This window comes from Macrotis lagotis, chromosome 1 (genome assembly GCF_037893015.1).
Source record: "Macrotis lagotis isolate mMagLag1 chromosome 1, bilby.v1.9.chrom.fasta, whole genome shotgun sequence".
Classification (NCBI taxonomy): domain Eukaryota; kingdom Metazoa; phylum Chordata; class Mammalia; order Peramelemorphia; family Peramelidae; genus Macrotis; species Macrotis lagotis.
The window spans coordinates 333,041,812-333,062,836 of record NC_133658.1 but is presented as its reverse complement, the minus strand read 5'-3'; the positions used below and the strand labels follow the sequence as shown (position 1 = coordinate 333,062,836).

Below are 21,025 nucleotides of genomic sequence, written 5' to 3'. Positions count from 1 at the left end.
TTCTCCTTCCAAAAGATAGAAACTAAAAATGAGTTCATCTTTATGCTAATCTAAAACAAAGAATCACATTTTTGTTTAATGCATAAAAAACTAAAACTTTATTAACCAAAGAGCAAGTAAGATCTTCACACTCCATTAGCAAGGAAAAATTCTGGGGATCTATTCCAGTTTCGCTTATCCTGGGAGACATGGACAATTTTCCTCGTATCTTCAGTTAGTTTTTTCTGCACTCATTTTCTACATTTATAAATAAGATAGAATACTGCCTGTCTACTGTTGTTATCATGCTGAAATGGAAGGAAATTTTTTTAAGTCATGTATTAAAAAGAAAATTTCCCCAAAACTGCAAAAGTTGTGAAGTTCCATTGCTCTTCCCTTAAATATACTTCATTCTCTCCTAATTTATATGTTTCAGCAGCCTTCCCATCTTTCAAGGTTCAACTCAGGTGTCCTGTCCTATCTAAAGACTTCCCTGAATCCTATCACTTCCTAGTGTTCTCTCTTTCCTTAAATTTCCTTGTATTATACTTGTGTCTGTTTGTGTGTGTGTGTGTGTGTGTGTGTATGTGTGTGTGTACTATATTCCCCTGAGAACAAGGACTCTTATGGATTTTGTCTTTGTGCACATTCACAATTCTTTTAAATTTAATATGCTTATTAAATGTTTTGTATTGAAATCAATTTAGAAGAAAACACCCCATGGTATTTCCTCATTGAGAAATAAGCTCCCCAATATTTTCTCCTGTCACATGATGACCCAGCCTCTTCCTGAACACCTTGTGAGGCAGCATGTTAGGAAGAGTCTTATAGTTAAATCCAGACTTTAAACACCAGTCTTCATTGCTTTATACTAAAAAGATGTTCGAAAAGCAAAAAAAAGAGATTTAAGTATTACTGATTCTTCTCTCCAAACGGTAGACAATACTCAAGGAGAAACTTTTTTTTCCTATCTCTGTAATGGATTTGATTTACATGTGGTTTTTGTCTTTCCCTTACTACTGATAGCATGCAGTCTAATTACTTAATTGCATGATTGGCAAGATTCCTTCAGAACCATTTCAGTCTCTCTCTCTCAGGTAAATTAGACAGTGCCATTATCTAAATTCACTTCAACAAAATTACTTTTTTCTCCCCTTGATTAGAAACACTGTCAAAAGCAAAGCACAAACCTCATACATACATACCTGGGCTCCAGCAATAATGTTCTATTTTCATTTAAAGGCAAAGGGGATTTCATCTCTCCACCTGGATGTTGCTGATTGTTTTTGAGGCTATTAGAGTCACCAATCGCATCAAAATCTACCTGGGAAGAATCCTGATTCCTTAAATATCCATTTTTACATAAAGGTTTAGTATACTCCAGTGTAACCTAGGGGGAAAAATGATTCTATCAACCAACGTATGAATTCTTCCATACCTGACCGACAGGTATCAGCACTGTTCAGCACACATGCCAAGATTGGCTTTTTATTATCATGAAGGTCAACTGCTGTGCTATTAAAATGTTGCTCCTGTTTTGAGATTCTCTAGATTGGCCAGGTACCTGCAAGAGCTCTCACAGCATTATTAGTGCTCCCAGCAACAATTTCATCTCTATACATTCAAGTCTTCTATCACTAAACTTGACTCCATAATCCTAGAAGAACACAAGTCACAACTTTGGCATAGCAACTGTGAGAAAGTGCCAATCTTTTGTCTACCAAACGATTCCCAAACTGGTGTGCAGAGATACATGAGGGTGTGTTTGCTGAAAGTAACAAGAACAAGAGCAATAATAACTGGCATTAATCCAGTGTTTTAAGACTTGCAAAGCACTTGACATATCATATAGCCCAACAAATATAGCTCTTTATATTCATTATCACAAACAATTCTCTCAATGATCATGGATTTTTTGGCTCAATGGCCATGATTTTTTTTTTTAGCTGCCTAAAACTGAATAGTCTAGCATTTCTGTGGGGGTTGAACAAACAACACAATCAAAATTTATTTTACTGAGGGCCACTCCAGGCAGACCTCAGGAACAATGAGGTAAAGAGATCAACTCCAGTGTGATTTTTGTCTTTATCTGATCTCATTTAATTCAACAAACATTAGGTCAAGATCCTGTCTGTGTTAACCTCTAGAGAGAGAGAGACAAAATTTACAAATAATCTCCATTCTCAAATGGCTTCCATTCTATTGGGGAATCTGGCTCAACTATCTATGAACATATATATATATATATATATATATATATATATATATATATATATATATGCTAATTTAAGGAAGAAGAGATTATTTATAACTAAGCAGATCAAGAAAGGCTCCAGGTTAAGAGCTCTTTATTCTCCTGAGTTCTATTCTCCTATGTATTTATCTAAGTGGTTTACTTCCATTGCAAGAGAGTATGCTCCTAGAAGTCAGGGGCATATCTGCTAATCTTTCTATATTCCCTTGAAAATCCAGTATTGTATACTGAATACAGCAGGCACTTATCAAGATTTTTCTACATGAATGAAACTGCACATGCTTTGAGAGCTTTTTATGAGTACTATGGAAACCAGTAAAGAGAATAATGAGTAAGTCACTAAATATTTTATATTGACTTACATTATATTTTATAATTCATCCTTATTCTACAGTCTTTATATATACACACTAACTTCACTTTGATTTGTCTAATTTAGAAGGTGGATAGTTCATGATGCTGAGCAAGATGAGCAGAATCAGAAAAACACTGTATACCCTAAAAGCAACATGGGGGAGATGATCAACCTTGATGGACTTGCTCATTCCATCAGTGCAACAATCAGGGACAATTTTGAGCTGTCTGCAATGGAGAATACCATCTGTATCCAGAGAAAGAACCATGGAGACTGAACAAAGTTCAAGGACTATTCCCTTTAGGAAAAAAAAGAAAAAGGTATCTTATTGTCTGATCTTGTTATCTCTTATACTTTTTGTTTCTTCCTTAAGGATATGATTTCTCTCTCATCATACTCAATTTGGATCAATGTACAACATGGAAACAATGTAGACACTGAAAAATTGCTTTCTGTGGGGGTGGGGTGGGGGAGGGAAGTAAGATGGGGGAAATTGTAAAACTCAAAATAAATAAAATCTTTAACAAGAAAAAAAAAGAAGGTGGATAGTTCATAACTCCTAAGAAGATGTTATTTATGAATCGTCTTCCTAGGTCACTGGAGTCCCCTTGGAAATGGCATCAAGTTGAATCTAGTGAAGGCTTGTCTAGGCATGCCTTAAAGTGCAGCAATTAATATTCATTCTCCCATTATAAACTTGTAAATTTCCTATAAATAACTTTCCTCCTACTTCAATGCTCCTGATACAAAAATAGGGCTTTTTTTAATCAAACATAAGCCTCTCAAAAACATATCCCTTTATTTATAATGAATTATTAATCACTATCTAGCTTTAAAGACTCCTGACTAGAAAAGTTAATATAAAGTAGAAGCCAGGGAATCTAGCTAAGCACAAGTATCTTAATTTTAATGTCACTTCCCTCCACCTCTTCAATAAAACTGTTTATTAATTTGCACCATCCATAAAAAGGAAACCTGCAGGCTTACCTTTCCCTTCCTCTCTCTATCCCTCTATCTCTTGTTCCAAAATATATAACAATCACAGAACCTAACTTTTGGAAGGAACTTCAGAATGTAGAATGTTAGAGTTAGCAGGGACTTCAAGATCCAGTCCAATATCAACATTCCATAATTGGGGAACAGGCAAAAAAGTTAAATCTTTTGAGGGTTCTGTTTCAAGAAAATACAGAAAAATGCTGTACTCAAAAAATGGTCATGTATAAAGACTGTTGTGAGGAGCAGTTGCTATTCATGTAAATAAAAGTATCCTCTCTAACTCTGGTGAAAGTTTTGGGGACGCCAAAGGTGAATCCAATTTTGTCACTGAAATGAGTTCCAATTAGGGAGGCAAAAACCAAGGAAAAGAACCCAAGGTTAGGAGGCAGAAGGCAAAGATCTGGACCCTAATCAACAACTTAACAATTTTATGACTTTGAGAAAATCTCATCATCAGGTTGAGTCTCAGTTTCTCCATTTCTAGATTCTCTCCAATTACTAGTATTTTATGTAGTAACAGTTAATGGGTAAGAGGAGGGAGGGGAGAGGGTGTTAGCTTCCAGACCTAAGGAAAAAAAAATACTACCTCACTGTCCCATATTGTTTGAGGACTACTCAATAAGTTCTTCTCATCATCATACACATCTTCAGCTTTTGTATCATCTTCCTCATCTTCCTTGCTCCCTAGGCTCTAGAGAGGAAAAAAATGATGTGAAAATGAAACACAAAAAATATGTTGCATGAAAATTTTATGAGTTGCAAACATATAAAAAGCCAAGTTTTTAAAAAAGCCAAACTGCTAAAATAAAAATTAATCAAAGTTAGGCTCATTAATTCCAACAAAACCACAAAAGGCTTCCTAGAACCAAGAACAATTTATAGATTTCTTTACTTAAGAAATAAGTCATTTTCTTATTCTTTCTATGTTTTTCATCAAACTGTTTGAAATTGAGTATTTTGTCTCTTGATTTTCTTCACTTTATGCAGTCTAAATTCACTCACAAATTACATAAAAGTATGGAGAATTAAGGTGATCACTATCGATGGAATTGAAAATATAAAGTCCTAAGAAGGTATTAAAGGAAATTTACAACATGCCAAATGGATGCATCCCTACTTAGAGAGAACAACAAACCACTTTTCTCAATTGTCATACATCCAAAAGGAGAAAGGGACAGTACCAGTTATACTGCTACTTTGCCGACAAAGACTTATAATCATAATGAATACACAAAAGCTAGAAGAATATGTCTGTTTTAAAATGAAGGGCATTTTATTTAGAAAGACAGCATTAAGGTCTAATACTTTTAAGAAGATAAATTTAGGAAGTTTCTAAGTCAATCATATAACAGATTAGAAAATGATCCTTTAGAGGGCTGTGGTAATTCCCTGGCCTCTTCAATGGATTTACAGTTGCGTTCACAAGCTGCTTGGCTCTTCCAAGTGAAAAATGAAACTGGTCATTCTCAGAGAAAGACAAAGCTTTTCAAAGCTGTGGATATATAACCCAACAATTTACTTTGTGAATCTCTGCCATTAGTTAGTCAGTCAGACTTAGTTAGTTAGTCAGACCCTCTCATCCCAGCTTTCATCTTCTTCCCTATTTGTCATAAAGAAATCTAGACTGGAAGGCAACTCACTGAAATCCTAAAATGAATGGAATTCTTTTCTGAATTACATTTCCAAAAAGGGCACCACAGAAGAAAATAAACTAATATTTAGGATTTAAAACTAGAATCAGCCCACATGAAACACATTTTCTTCAGTTTTCTACACCTATACTTACAGTCTAGCATTTCAAAGAATTGGTGTTCAAAATGATAATCATAAGGTATACAAGCTCTGCAATCATTAAACAAACTTGAACTATTTACTAGGGCAATTAAAGATTTTAAGAAATATTTTTAAAAGTGAGGAATGAGACAGAGAAAAGAACACTGGACCTGAAGATCTGGTTCAAGATATGGCTCTAGCTTTAGCAGTCACATGACTATGGGCTGAGTCTATGTAACCCCTTCTATCAAACAGAGATACTTATATTTGCACTAGTTACCATAGAAATTTGTTGTAGCTATTGTAGAGAAAAACTCATTGATAATTTTAAATCACTCCAAAAATATGAACTATTAAACAAAAATGTTTTTCAATATAATTGTTAGTCATAACATTTCATATGCCAGGGTAAATGTATCTTGAAGATATTCTGATTAAGCAAGGTTCTCAACTATAGGCATATATACAATATACACATCTTCACCATTAATGATTATGAAAATGTGTAATTGATTAGTATACCCATGCAGTTAAACTAATACAGTGAACTAAACTATCTGGTCAATTCAGGATTAAGCATAAATTCACAGAATTGGGGGGGGGGGGGGGGGGGGAGGTGGCAAAGACAAGATGGAAGAGTAAAGGCAGGGACTCCAGGGAACTCTCCCCAGATCAATCCAAATGCCTATAAATAATGACTCTAATCAAATTCTTGAGTGGCAGAACCCACAAAAAGATTTAGTGAAACAATTTTCCAACCCAAGACAACTTAGAAGAACTGCAGGAAGGGTCTGGTATAGAGGGATTAGAAAGGGCCCGAAGTGCAGCCTGGGCGATCCAGGAGCAAACCAGCACCAGCCACCCAGGAATATAATACAAGCACCCACAGCAGACCTCCCACCCCAAAAGGGATTGCCAAGGACATCTGGGAAGGTCAGCAGGAAAACTGCTACACTAAGGTGAGAGTGAACACAGACCTGGCCCCAGGGAACCAGGAGCAGGCCTCAGGAGTCACCCAGCAAGGAGCCACCTAGCATCTGCTTCCAGATTACTCAGCCCACTGATAGTAAGGAGGGTGGGGGAGATTGCAGAGGTCTCTTTTCTCTCCCTGTTGTTTTGTCTATCTTCAAATGCAGGTCACAGACTTGGGACCCCAGTCACAGGAAAAGGAGCAGAAACATAAGAGCTTATTGCCTGCAGCAGAGCAGGGACCTTCCTCACAGGTTCCAGGGAAGAAAGGGGTGCTTGTGGTCACCAATAGACCAAAGCACAGGGAAGGAGTCATAGACTCTTATAAAACCTTGGATTAATTGAGAACTTGCAGGGGGGGTGGGGGGGTCCCTGAAAACAGCTGCAAAAACACTCAAAAGCTTGGGACAGTGAATCCTCCAACCTGAAAGCAGGGCCCAACCTTAAGTTAAAATCAACTCATAGGCTGGGGAAATGAGCAAACAACAGAAGAAAAAAAAATCCAACCACAGACAATTACTTTGGTCCTATCAAAGCTTCCAGGAAAATATGAATTGGTCTCAGGTTATAGAAGAGCTCAAAAAAGATTCTGAAAATCAAGTAAGGGACGTGGAGGAAAAAGTGGTTAGAAAAATGAGAGTCAGGGCAGCTAGGTGGCACAGTGGATAGAGCACTGGCCTTGGAATCAGGAGTACCTGAGTTCAAATTCGGCCTCAGACACTTAATAATTACCTAGCTGTGTGGCCTTGGGCAAGCCACTTAACCCCATTGCCTTGCAAAAAAAAAAAAAAAAAATGAGAGTGATGCAGGAAAATCATGAAAAACAAGTCAGCAGCCTGGTGAAAGAGATACCAAAAAGCACTGAAGAAAATAACATCTTAAAAACCAGTTTGGTGGGGCGGCTAGGTGGTACAGAGGATAGAGCACCAGCCCTGGAATCAAGAGTACCTAAGTTCAAATCTGGCCTCAGGCACTTAATAATTACCTGTGTGGCTGTGTGGCCTTGGGAAAATCACTTAACCCCACTGCCTTGGAAAAACCAAAAAAAAAAAAAAGTTTGGGTCAAATGGAAAAAGCAATCCAAAAGACCAATAAAAAGGAAAATGCCCTAAAAAAGCAGAACTGTCCAGATGGAAAAAGATACAAAAGCTCTCTGAAGAAAATAATTCTTTAAAATGTAGAATAGAGCTAAGGGAAGCTGATGACTTTGTGAGAAATCAAGAAACAATAAAACAAAACCAAAGAATGAAAAACTAGAAGGAAATGTGAAATATCTCATTGAAAAAAACAAAGGACCTTGAAAACTGATCCAGGAGAGATAGTTGAAAAATTATTAGACTATTTGAAAGTCATAACCAAAAACAAAAGGGGGGGGTCTAAATGTCATTTTTCAAAAAATAATCTGGATTTCCTTGAAGCAGAAGGCAAAATAGAAACTGAAAGAATCTTCCAATCACCACCTGAAAGAGATTCCAACATGAAAATTACCCAGGAATATTATAACCAAATTTCAGAACTCTCAAGTCAAAGAGGAAATATTGCAAGCAGCCAGAAAGATACAATTCAAATATCATGGAGTTAGGAAATTGTTCCCCCTTTGTCCCAGGACCAGAATTTAACTAGCAAAATAAGCCCCGCCCCCAAATTGTTAACCATAAAAAAGCCTACCATTTTTATAAGGAAGATAAAAATGTCATCACAGAAGAGAAAAGCAGTGACCAAATGCCATAAATGTGGAATCTCAGTTTTTGAATTGACCTCAAGGTCATAAAGACTTCATAGATGAACTCAAAAAAAAAAAGAATTTTAAAAACAAATATCATGAAGTTATAGTCAGGATAACACAAGATTTGACAGCTTCTACATTAAGGCTTCATAGGGCTTAGAATATAATATTCTGGAAGGCAAAAGAGTCTGAATTACAACCAAGAATTAACTACCCAGCAAAACTGAACATACTCTTTCAGGGAAAAAGATGGATTCATTGAAGCAAGGGACTTTCGAACTTCCTTGATGAAACAACCAGTTTAAGAGAAAGTTTGACCTTCAAGTACAGGACTCAGGTGAAGAATGGAGAGGGTGGATGGAAATGGCAAATTATGAAGGATTTAATAATATTGAACTGCTAGTAACAGCAATTGTGGGGGAAAATATTGAAGCAATTTCTCTGATGCATAAAGAATGCTATTCGTTCAAAAGACAGAGCTGATGGTATCTCAATACAGACTGAAGCATGCTTTTTTTTCTCACTTTATTTTTCTTGGTATTTCTCTTTCTTTGTGGGGGAGGGGGTGTTATGTTTATTTTTACAACATAACTACTGTTTTTCATGGCTATCCCAAGTAACTTGCTTTCTCAATGGGGGGAGGGGGGAGGAAGAAGGGAGAGAATTTGGAACTCAAGGTTTTGGAAATAAACGTTGAAACTTGTTTTTGCATGTGTAGCTGAGGGGGGAAAAACTGAAAATTAACATAAGAAAAAATAAATATACAAGCTAAAAAAACAAATTCACAGAATCATAGCATCTCAGGAGTGAAAAGAATCGTCTAGTCTACCCTAAGCAAGAATTCTCTCTAAAATATTTGGAATAGAAGTCATTCAGCTTCTGCTAGAATGTGTTTCTCAACTGACTTCTGAGAAGCTCCAATTATTAGAAAATGTTTTCTTATTTTAAGTCAAACTCTACCTCCCTCCACCTTGCCTTGTTCTGTCCATAAATCTGCTTCCTCTTTTCCCAAGAAAGCTCTTCATAGCTATGTGATAACAGTAACTAGGTCTCCTCTGAACTTCCTCTTCAAAAGAGAACATCCATCGTCCCTTCAACTCTTTTTTACATGGCATCAAATTAAGGGTATCATCACTACATTGGTTAAACACCTGTAAGCACAATTTTCAAATTGTCTTTTGCAAGCTATTAAAAATATTTCTCAAACTCAAAAAAAGTTTCTGATCATAAGTTACCTGAAGAGAAGGAGTGTATACAGTTCCTCAAAGTACCTGAGTAGTTATATGTACCTAAGTTAAAAAGAAAAATGCTACTGTCTCATTGGGCCCTTGAGAGGTATGTTTCTCACTGTCAATGATTGTGACCAAATAATTTTTATTCTGGTATGGAATATGGAAATATGGAAGCAATTTTTTTTCCCCAAAGATAATCATCAATATGGCAACACTGGGTGCCTCAACCTTTCCACACTAATCTTTAAATTCCATTTTTAGGAGAACAGAGGGACCTCTGCTTGGAAAAGAGCTACAAATGAATGATAGGGCAATTCACAGAGAATATCAGATTGAAGCTTATACTGAATATTTAACTCAACAAGCATTTATTAATGAGATCTACCCAGCATTTTACTAAATGCTAGAGACTGAAAAATTTTTTTAAAATGAAATGAAAAGAATAGGGAAAGGAAATAGACTAGATTGGGTGAAACACAAAAAACATGACAGGGAGCATAAATGTGAAATGAGACTAGAAAAATGGGATAAAGCCAACTTATGAAGGGATTTATATGTCAAAAGAGATTGTATTTTAGCTTAGAGAGAGGGAGCCATTGAAATTTCTTGAAGAGTGTAATGGTCAGACCTATGCTTCAGGAGTATTAATTTAACATCTATACAAATGACAAATAGAAGAGAGGAGAAACTAGAGGTAAGAAGATCAATTAAGCTACTGTAATAGTCTCATTGAGAGGTGATGAAGAGCTAAAATAGCATAATGAAAATCTCTTAAATTTGAATTTTTTTAGTATTAAGACATCAGAACAGGAAGAGAAAGACCAGAACCACATTTTTTAAAAGGGTAACAACCAAAAAATAAAATCCCACAATTTCAAGATCAAGTTAACTCTGAAAATAACCTCATTATTAAAAATGTTTCTTAGACCTTTTTTCCCTCAACAAACTGAGAATATAATCAGTTTTCAAAATTATTTGGTACCCTGGAGGTTAGAATCAATAATGGTCTCTTTCTCAAAGAAAGGAAATGGTCAAGATAGGCAAAAACTACCTTTGACGTTCTCTTTAACTTGTGGTCAAGGAAAAGACTTCTTGCACCTGCCAGATCTCTAAAAGCACAATTGGGGCAATGGAACTATGGTCTACATTCATCTGGTTTCCAGTCTAGGCTTGCTTTTACTCAAACAGATTTTATACACCTCAATGAACAAGGAAGGATATAAGAGAAATTCCTGTTGCATCCTGCCATAAAGGAAGAGAACTGTCTTCTATAATACAGGCTAACAAATTAATGAGCCAGCCACATTTTACAGAATAGATGTATTTGTAACAAGTTAATACATTTCATGGTGCAGTATACTTCCTTAGGAACTTAGGTGAAGGAATAGATGAAAGGGAAGAAAGAGATGGTTTTCCTCTTCTCCTTCATCACATGCCAGGAAAGAAAAATTAAAGAGACAAAAAAAGTCATTGGTATTAGCATTCAAATTGATAATATCTTATGAGGCTGAGTCTCAAAGGTGAATGAGACATCCATTCATTAAACCTGAGGTGAGATAAAAATGATGTTCTGTGCCATTAATGAAAAAATAAGCTCAAAAAGAAAATAAGCCCATGTGAATGATTCAATGTAACTTTCATTCCAAAGCTAAACAAAAAATAAATTATTTACTTATTTTTAACTGGCAACTGATATTACCAAAGTAATTCATATTACCTTACTTCAATGTTGAAGTACTTCAGTAACTCCAGAACATATTACTAAGGTTGCAATATGAAACTGGTTATTTTATTTGTGTGACCACCAGTGGCCATAAATGGATCTGAGGACTTTGGTTTCTCTGCACAGGAATTCAAAATCAAGTTTATCAAGTCCATTCAATGGCGAAGGACTTACTATAAAGCTAATTCTGCAATCATGTAAGAGTTGTATTCCTGAAGTCCTTACACAGATTCATCCTTCTGAAAAGAAAACAAAACTAAACACTCTAATAAACCAAACATAATGGTACACCCTTCAATCCTAACTACTTGAGAGGCTAAAGCTAGTGGATCACTTGGGCTCAGGAGTTCTGAGCTGTATTGTATTAAGCCTAATGAGCTATCATCAATAAATATACTAAGCACCAAACAATTTGGGGCTATCTGTGATGAAGAATACCATCTGTATCCAGAGAAAGAATTGTGGAGTTTGAACAAAGACCAAAGACTATTACCTTTAATTTAGAAAATAAAGTTATCTTATTATGTAATCTCTTATGTAATCTTGCTATCTCTTATACTTTTTCTTACTTAAGGATATGATTTGTTCACCCATTCCCCAATTGATGGACATTCACTCGATTTCTAATATTTTTTTTAGATTTTATTTAGAGTTTTACGATTTTTCTCCTAATCTTGCTTCCCTCCCCACCCCTCCACAGAAGGCAGTCTATTAGTCTTTACATTGTTTCCATGGTATACATTGATCTAAATTGAAAGTGATAAGAAAGAAATCAGAGGGAAGCAAGATTAGGAGAAAAATAGTGAAACTCAAAATAAATAAAATCTAAAAAAAAAAATTAGAAATCGAGTGAATGTCCACCAATTGGGGAATGGCTGAACAAATTATGGCATACGTACATTATGAAACATTGTTCTATTAGAAACCAGGACGGATGGAAATTTAAAGAAGCCTGGAAAGATTTGCATGAACTGATGCTGAGTGAGATGAGCAGAACCAGAAGAACATGGTATACCCTAACAGCAACATGGGGACAATGATCAACCTTAATGGACTTGATCATTTCATCAGTGCAATATTCAGGGACAATTTTTAAGGTGTCTGTGATGGAGAATACCATCTGTATCCAAAGAAAGAACTGTGGAAAAGAACTGTGGAGTTTAAACAAAGACCAAAGACTATAAACTTTCAATTAAAAAAAAAAGTTATCTTATGTACTACGTAATTTTGCTATCTAATACATTATTTTTTCCTTAAGGATATGATTTTTCTCTCAACACTCAATTTTGATCAATGTATAGCATGTAAACAATGTAAAGACTATCAGACTACCTTCTGTGGGGGTGTGGAGAGATTGAAGCACGGTGGGAGAAAAATTGTAAAATTCAAAACATTACAAAAAAAATGATGGATAGAAACTACTCTTGTATATACTTGGAAAATAAATTAAATATTTATACTTAAAAAAAAGGATAAAGGGCTACCAGGCAACCTAAGAAGGAGTGAGTCCATCAAAGATCAATGCTCCTGAGTTGACAATATTGGAATCAGGCCTGAGAGGAGCCTCTACATTACCAGGTTGGGAGAGATAGAGAGAAGACTTTCTTTTTTTAAATGATTCTTTTCACTTTCAATGAAACTAAGTTTAAACAAGCAAAGACCTTCCTTCTTACCTCACTTTGGGCAACTGTACTACTTTCCTGTGTACTCATACAGGAGAGTTCATAAATGGTTTTCTTGAGAGCTTGGTTATCTGAATGCAATTCCTTTACAATCATCACTAGATCATTAACCTAAAAGTAAAAGAGAGTAAGAAAGCTATAGACTTCATTTTAACACATCACTTTTATAGAACAGGTCCCCAGCACTAGACAAGCTATTCAATGTCATAATTATTAAGAACTGCTACTTCTTCCACATAGATTCAGATCTTATCAAGCCACCACATAATTGTTTCATCTTCCTGTTCTACCAAAAATCAGAAAAATCAAAGGGAACAACAGGAACCTGTCTAGTTGCCCATGAATGCTGAAGTGGGAACTGAGCCTTTCCTAAAAAGCTCTACCATAAATTATTAAAGAAATGTAAATTAAAGCATCTCTGAAGTAACACTTCACACTTCTTAGACTGGCCAATATGACCAGAAAAGACAATGATCAATGTTGGAAGGGATGTGGGAAATCTGGGTCACTAATACATTGTCGGTGGAGCTGTGACCTCATCCAACCTTTCTGGAGAGCAGTTTGGAATTACGTCCAAAGGGCAACAAAAATGTACACACCCTTTGATCCAGCTATATACCACTACTGGATCTATATCCTGAAGAGATCATGAAAAAGATTAAAAACATCACTTGTACAAAAATATTCATAGCAGCCCTGTTTGTGGCGGCAAAGAATTGGAAATTGAGGGGAAATCCATCAATTGGGGAATAGCTTAATAAACTGTGGTATATGTATGTGATGGAACACTATTGTACTATTAGAAACCAGGAGAGATGGGAATTCAGGGAAGCCTGGAAGGATTTGCATGAACTGGTGCTGAGCGAGATGAGCAGAACCAGAAGAACATTGTACACCCTAACAGCAACATGGGGGTGATAATCAACCCTAATAGACTTGCTCATTCCATCAGTGCAACAATCAGGCACAATTCTGGGGTATCTGTGATGGAGAATACCATCTGTATCCAGATAAAGAATTGTGGAGTTTGAACAAACACCAAAGACTATTACCTTTAATTTTAAAAAAAAGAAAAGTTATCTTATTATATAATTTTGCTATCTCATACTTTATTTTTCTTCCTTAAGGATATGATTTCTCTCTCATCACATTCAACTTAGATCAATATATACCATGGAAACAATGTAAAGACTAATAGACTGCCTTCTGTGGGGGGTGAGGGGAGGGAAGTGAGATTAGGGGAAAAATTGTAAAATTCAAAATAAATAAACAAATAACTTTTTTTAAAAAAGTTCTACCATAACCAAGCAAAATGAATTAAAAGTGTAGATTCTGGAAACATCATCACATTATTTCTCTCTGTATCTCTCCAATCCTCCCCTCATTCGACCCTCCCTTTCTCCTTCTTTCCTCTCCTACCACCCTTCCATCCTTCCCTCTCTCATCTGCTTGTTAAGAATTCAGTCTCTTTACTTTTATCACATCTTTATACAATGATAGGCTTAAATGGCTTAGTGTTAAAAGAACTCAGAAAGCTAAAACAAAATGTTGAAGGCACACTTCCTGGATAAAATGGCACTAAAACTAAAACTTGAAGAATGAGTAGATTTTCCACAGGTATAAAATGAGAGTGAAAGGGATTAGAGAAAAGTGGTATAGGCAAAAATCTAAAAAATGGAAAGAATCTAGAATAAAAAAGCCTTCTTTCATAAAAGAAGTGAAGGGACTGGGCAATCAAGAACATCTATTCCTCCCTCTATTTTGTACGTTTTCATTAAGAACTATTTTTTGTTTTGTTTTGTTTTTTGGTATTTTTGAAGGGGAAAAAAACCACAAGCATCAAGAGGGGAAAAAAAAAATCTATAAAACCATAAAAATAAGTCACAAATACCGTATTATCCATGAATGCAAGAGGATGGTCTCACTATTCAGAAGAAAAATGAACTCATCTATCCTTTTGTTGAACCCAATGAGTAGAAACCACTAGTTATAAAGTACTATTCTTCAATGTTCTCCTATGTATTATTATATGTTCATCTTGTCTGTCCCAACAAAACTAAGTTCCTCATGAGTATTAACCCACATTTTTTGCCTGATATTTTTATCTCTCTTATATTACCCATAATACCTAACAAAGTAATTAGGCATGCAAGCAGCATTTAATAAACATTTTCTATGTATGGACTTTTTTAGTTTAATGGCACTGATGATCACAGAATGAACTTAATTGGAACCAGCCATCACAATATACTCACCCTTACCCTCATTTACTTATTGATTCCCCAAAACACTGAAATCACATAAATTGTGACAATTTAATATGCCAATTTAATGTCAAAGACTCTGAGGCCATTTCCAATTAAGAAACTTCAGAAATGCTAACACTGATTGGCAACCTTACATGATTATCTTCAGTTTAAAGATGATGTAAACCTTTACTGTTTTAGTAAAATAATTTAATAGGAAGAGGAAAAACAATAAGACTTCCCGAATCTATGGCCTCTTTTCGGAGACTACTGCTAGAAGTGATGAAGAAAAGAACTCTAACAGGGAACAAATTAGTCTACAAGTTAATACCCTTTGTTTAAGTTGTTCTAGAGACAAATGTTCCATCTGGAAACGATCATGATCACCAAGGCAAATGCTCAAATAGGACGTCTGATCGCTATAAAATGAAATGGATTCTTCTGTCAAAAAAAAAAAGAAAGTCAGAAACATTACTGATGAATAATACAAAGCTAAGTCTTCTAAAAAAGCCAACCTTAAAAAAAGTCAACCCTCTAGAAAGGCAAACAGAAGCACTTTGAAAGATACATATATTAATTTAGTCTGGAAGAGTAGTATCCCCTCTTTTCCTTTGGAGCATTTGCCATATTCTGTTGGACTTACCAGTTTTCTAATTGAATTTTAACTTACACAATAATTGTTACACTTGGAAATATGAACTATAAGCAAGACCTGAAATTATTCTAATTTAGTTAAGATAATGAAAATATTAGCTGCGAAACTCAAGGGGAAGACTCTAGGTAAACCAAGTTACAGTACTTACAATACAATGTATTGGTTCCACATTCTTCACAGATGAGTGAGACCATGAATGACTTAAGCATATGTAGTAGCAACTGCATAATTACCTGTTCCAAATAGGCTATAGTCTAACTAGCAGTACTTCAAACCCTTAAAAGAATGTGAGGAAACATAGCTACATTTGATCAAAGTCAAATTATATCTTTCCCCCACCCCAACAAAATTAAATCTTTGATAACACATGAAGGAACCATGAAATGTAGCTAATGTGCTTAATTCTTTTTTTTAAGGGTTTTTTTTTTTTGCAAGACAATAGGGTTAAGTGGCTTGCCCAAGACCACACAGCTAGGTAATTATTAAGTGTCTGAGGCAGGATTTGAACTCAGGTACTCCTGATTCCAGGGCCGGTGCTCTATCCATTGCATCACTTAGCCGCCCCCAATGTGCTTAATTCAAACTGACAAAAGGTCTGCCTAATGTGATACTATCAGTTGCTCTAAGTGTGTATCATAATATACTGTCTGTGCCTTTCAATAAGGGGTGTCAATCAGATCACAGTAAAAAAAATAGTGAAATTCCCCAGATGGGAAAGTGACCCTCCAGCCTGAAGATTATAAAGAGCCAGGAATTCTTAACTTATGCAGAAAATAGTAAATTCTGATGATAGGAACTGTAAGCAGGTTGAAATCATCACTGCAGCTGAAGTGCCACAGAACTGCTAAAATCTGCTACAAGAATTAAAAAAAAAGAAGAAGAAGCATATCCCTGTGCATATTACTTGCCTGCTGAAGCAGCTGGCTACTTGTACTAAAAATAAAATGAAGGCCAACAGAAAGGGTTATTAATAAAATTTTCATAGATCCTATGTTTAACTATCCTCACCACCTCAAAATTCACACAAAGTGAAGTGAAAGAGATGTAGCACACAGAAAAGGTCTAATTAAATATGAATTCACAAGTCACTGTACCTTCTTGTCTCTTAATTTCATTAATTTGATCCTCTAGGGTCTTCCGCAAGGTCTGATATGACATGACATCATCTTCTAGCTGCTTTCGCAGTGAAAAAATGTTGTTTAATTCAGCCTGCAGGTTGTTGACACTTTTCAAAAGCAAGATATAAAAAAATTATGAAATCAAACACATTGTGTTTTATTCATATATAAAATATATAATTATAACTTATACTACATGTGAAAAGACCTAGAAAAATCTTCCTTACAAACAGAGAAAAATTTTACTCCTATGACATCGCCCATAGTTTAGCAGGAAGGTCTCTCTAAAGGATGTATTCCAGGGCAGGTAGGTGACACAGTGGATACAGCCCCAGCCCTGGAGTCAGGAGGCCCTGAGTTCAAATTCAGCCTCAGACACGTAATAATTACCTAGCTGTGTGGCCTTGGGCAAGCCATTTAACCCCATTTACCTTGCCAAAAAAAACCCCTAAAGTATGTATTTCACACAATTCCAAGAAATTGCTCCTTCCCCTTCAGACATTTTTTTCCTCTTCATCCACAGTTACACACATAAATCAATGTCTATTGAGATGAAAATAAACTATTATATCTAATCTTTTATTCTGACTGTTTGAAGAACTGTATGTTACAAAGCAACCTTTCCTAAAAGGAAAGAAACTGTTCAGAACTTTTCCCTGGATCCATCTCATGACAATAATAATGATCAATTTAGAAAGCAAAGAGAAAACCTTACCATCATGTCACAGCATTGAGAAAGAATTTTGCCAAAAAAAAAAAAAAGCAAAGAAAAATTGTTTTACCTAAACTCCTGCTATTAGGCTTTGGGAGAAATGATTGCTTCATTCTCCCTTCTGCTTTTTGACAGGGTGAAAAGTATACTTATGTCACACCTGTAGCTAACATTAATGCTCCCCAAACAAAAAGATTAATGCTGCTCTTCTCTAGGAAAAGTGATTCTTTATGCCTACTAACTTGTCATGGAACCTGGGCAAGAGCTCTACCCTCTCCAAGCTTATTTTTTCACCAAAAAATGAAGACAGTGAACTAAGTGATCTCTAGAAGGAAAGAGCTCTAATAGTTTATCTTCGCTTCTATAATATCCTACACTCTTTTCCAGTCATCCTGATCTATATCTTACCACTGGACCTAGATGGCTCTGAAGGAAAAACTGAAGCTGGTGAATTTGGATTTAAAACCAACCCACTTGCAAAGTCATGGCATTCACACTCTCTGAAGAACAAAGGTCAAACAACTACAGCTATCTTAGCTTCTAAGGTCCCTTTAAGCTCACTCTATTCTAAAAGAATCATTCTGATGACTCAATGGGTTAATTACTTTTCATTCTTAGGGTTAATAAGGTTTTCTTCAACTAAAAAAGCACAAGGAATAGTAAGTGGACAGACACTGGAATGTCTGAAGCCCAGACACTCCCTGGCTGTCTAACTCCTGTAACTTCTCAGTTTCAGTTTCCTCCTCTATACAACAAAAACAGTAGTGCCTCTTTAACAAGACTGTTTTTGAGGATCGAATACAATGATCTCTGCAAAGTGCTTTGAAAATGTTTAAGCATTATATAAATGTTAACTATTTGTAGTAATATTCTTTTTACTAAAAGGCACAAAATGAAAAATCAGTCATTTTCTTTGCAGATGTCTCCAAAGATAACTGCTACCAAGCTGAGAAAAAAAGATTCTTCTTTTTTATATAACCCATGAAGAAATAATTGAGGTAGTTTCTATAAAACTAGACCAAATCCATATTTGTGATCCAAGTGCTCTTGCTAATAGGACACTGTAGCAGACACCACAAGACACACCTTCAATAAACATAAAAGCTTTTAAGAATCTTGGTAGTTATTCCCCTGATAAATTACTCTGACAGCATTCAATTACAACTTAAGAAACAATGTCACCATCTAACCTAGACTCATTTTTCTTTTTATAAAATAAGCATCAAAATCCAATGCTCTAAGTGATCCTGGTCAAGTACAGTAGTGGACACAGTTGTCTATATGGTCTGTTAGCCCTTTAAAATGTATTTGAACTACTAGTTGAAAAAACAATACAATTCAAATCAAATTTGCCCTCTTTCTCTTAACATTCCTGATGATTGCCTTAATCCATGATGGGATAACTCCATAGCATCCAGGGCTTTTAAGAGAGACCCATATCCATACTTAATGTTAACCACAATGAGGATGAGCACAATTTAAAATGATTATTTTAATTTCTTCCCTCCTAAAGTTTTGAATTATAGATTATAAAACATAAATTCCTATAATTCAGAGACAGAAGGAACCTTAGAGCATAAAATACTGAAAGTCAAAGAATAACTCAATCCAATCTTCTATATTTGAGAGGTTCACAGACAAAAAATAACTTATCCAAGATCCCACCACTAATTAGCAGTAGCAGAATTAGGCCCAAAACCAGGGCCTCTCAATACCAGGATTAGTATTACTAACCCAACATTCTACTAGAAGTATGAATTCCACAACGGAGAAATAATCTCATATAAAAATTAAATCTGCAAGATAGCTTTATTGAAGCTACAAGATATCCTATTCAAAACGCAGTCTTCTTTATGGAGAGTAAATCAGATTGCTAAATAAATGGATAAAAATGGTAATTGCCCAACTACTTCCACCACTTTCCATGTCCTTTTTCTATGTCAAATGGTATAGATTTGCTGCTATTACCAATGCTACAAGATTTCTCCAAGATATTCTTTTGTGTGAGATTTTTTAAAACACTTACCTGTCTGAGTCTTTCAGGGCTTTTACTAAATCAGTATAAATGTGTTGCTCTTTCTTTAAAGCATGAATCAGCTCTTCATACTCAGATCCTTGCTCTTCCTAAGAACAATAATGGACATAAGATATTAAGGTTAGGATTGTTAAAAGTATTTATCTGTATACAGTATCCCTGGAAACATAGATGTAGCATTTGAAAAATACATATTTAGAAAAGTAACTACAGCAATCTCTGACTAAGTAACAGTTAGAGACCACCATCTGCAGGAGGAGTGAGGAACAGTTGTCTATCATCTAGTACAGAGCAAAGCTGAAAGCTATTCATCCAATGTATAAACAGCTGTTATTAAAGAAGACTAATAGTTCTGTTATTTGCCTGTCATGAAACATTCACCCATCTGAGCAGTTGTTCATCATTTTTACAACAGTACAAAAAGCGCTTTTTATCAGCCCCCTCACTCTTGAAAGTGTGGAAATTAACGACCCAACCAAAGTGATATGGCAAGACAGGTATTTTGAGGGCCTTATGTAAAGCATTAGCTTGCTAGGGGGAAAAGCTATGAAAATGCTCTTTGGATATCTGCTAAACTACTGCTTTTCTAGAATCAAGATATCCTAGGGGAAAATGTTATTTGATTTCTAGTTCAAAAAGATTACATGATAAAATAAAAGCACTGGCTGCCAATTATATATTGAGAATGCCAAACTACCAGTTTCATCATAAGTGACTCACCCTTACTACTACAAATGTCACAGTCTTATGGAAATCATGCTGAATGTCATAGTTCCTAACTGGGAATTCACCATGTCTAAGTGTTTCCACATTCAATAATTCTGTTTCATTTGGTGTTCTGCACACTTCTGCTTTAGTGCACCATGTCCATAATTAGGTAGAGTCAACAAGCAGTTCCTGAAGACTGACCAGGTGAACCAGGTCAGTTGTTGCTACTACACCTTCCTCTCCACAATCTGCAGGTTTTCTGTAAGGAGAGGGGTGAAATCACGGTTGACCCTGGTGTTCCTTTCCTGATCCATTCAAGAGTTTTGAATATCAACAATTATTCTCTGGGATCTAAAGGCTTAAAGGAAACAAAAAGTGGATCCTGGGATCAGGAAAGACTTCACTCATCAAAGTGCATTTAAGATGACTCTTGAAGGAAATCAGAGATTCCAAGAGCCAAAGGTGAGGAGAGGGAGCATTCCAGGCTTTGGAGAGAGTAAAAGGAAAGGTAGAGAAAGGAGATGGAACCTCAAATTGAGGAAAGAGTAATTTAATTAGGTAGGTATGGCTGGTTCATTGAGTGTGTCAAAGGTAGTAATATGTAAGAGGACAAGAATAAAAGTAGAAAGAGGTCATATTATAAAAAGCATTAAATACCAACCAGAGTGAAAAGGGAGTCATTTATTGAAGGGAGAATGTTGTATAGTCAGACTTATACTTTAGGAAAATCAATTAGGTGGCTGTGTGATGGATGTGTTGGAGTGCAGAAAAGTCATTTTAGTAAAGATAACCAAGTAGGAGGTTACTGCAATAGTTCAGATAAAAGGTGATGACAGCCCACATCTAAGATGACTGTTATGTA

At 35.6% G+C, this 21,025-nt stretch overlaps 1 protein-coding gene across 7 annotated transcripts in view; it reads right to left on the bottom strand.

Annotated features, from left to right (window-relative positions):
* Positions 1-21,025, bottom strand: part of CDK5RAP2 (CDK5 regulatory subunit associated protein 2) — a 168,470-nt gene that overhangs the window by 55,646 nt on the left and 91,799 nt on the right. For 5 of the 7 annotated variants that reach the window (XM_074211715.1, XM_074211717.1, XM_074211719.1 and 2 more), the window contains 6 exons: positions 19,447-19,544; positions 16,685-16,815; positions 15,267-15,376; positions 12,681-12,800; positions 4,171-4,275; positions 1,185-1,369 (listed from right to left, as the gene is read on the bottom strand). In XM_074211715.1, coding sequence (XP_074067816.1) covers positions 1,185-1,369; positions 4,171-4,275; positions 12,681-12,800; positions 15,267-15,376; positions 16,685-16,815; positions 19,447-19,544 — 749 coding nt within the window. The remainder of the gene's footprint in view (positions 1-1,184; positions 1,370-4,170; positions 4,276-12,680; positions 12,801-15,266; positions 15,377-16,684; positions 16,816-19,446; positions 19,545-21,025) is intronic. The other 2 variants (XM_074211716.1, XM_074211718.1) reach the window with 2 other exon arrangements.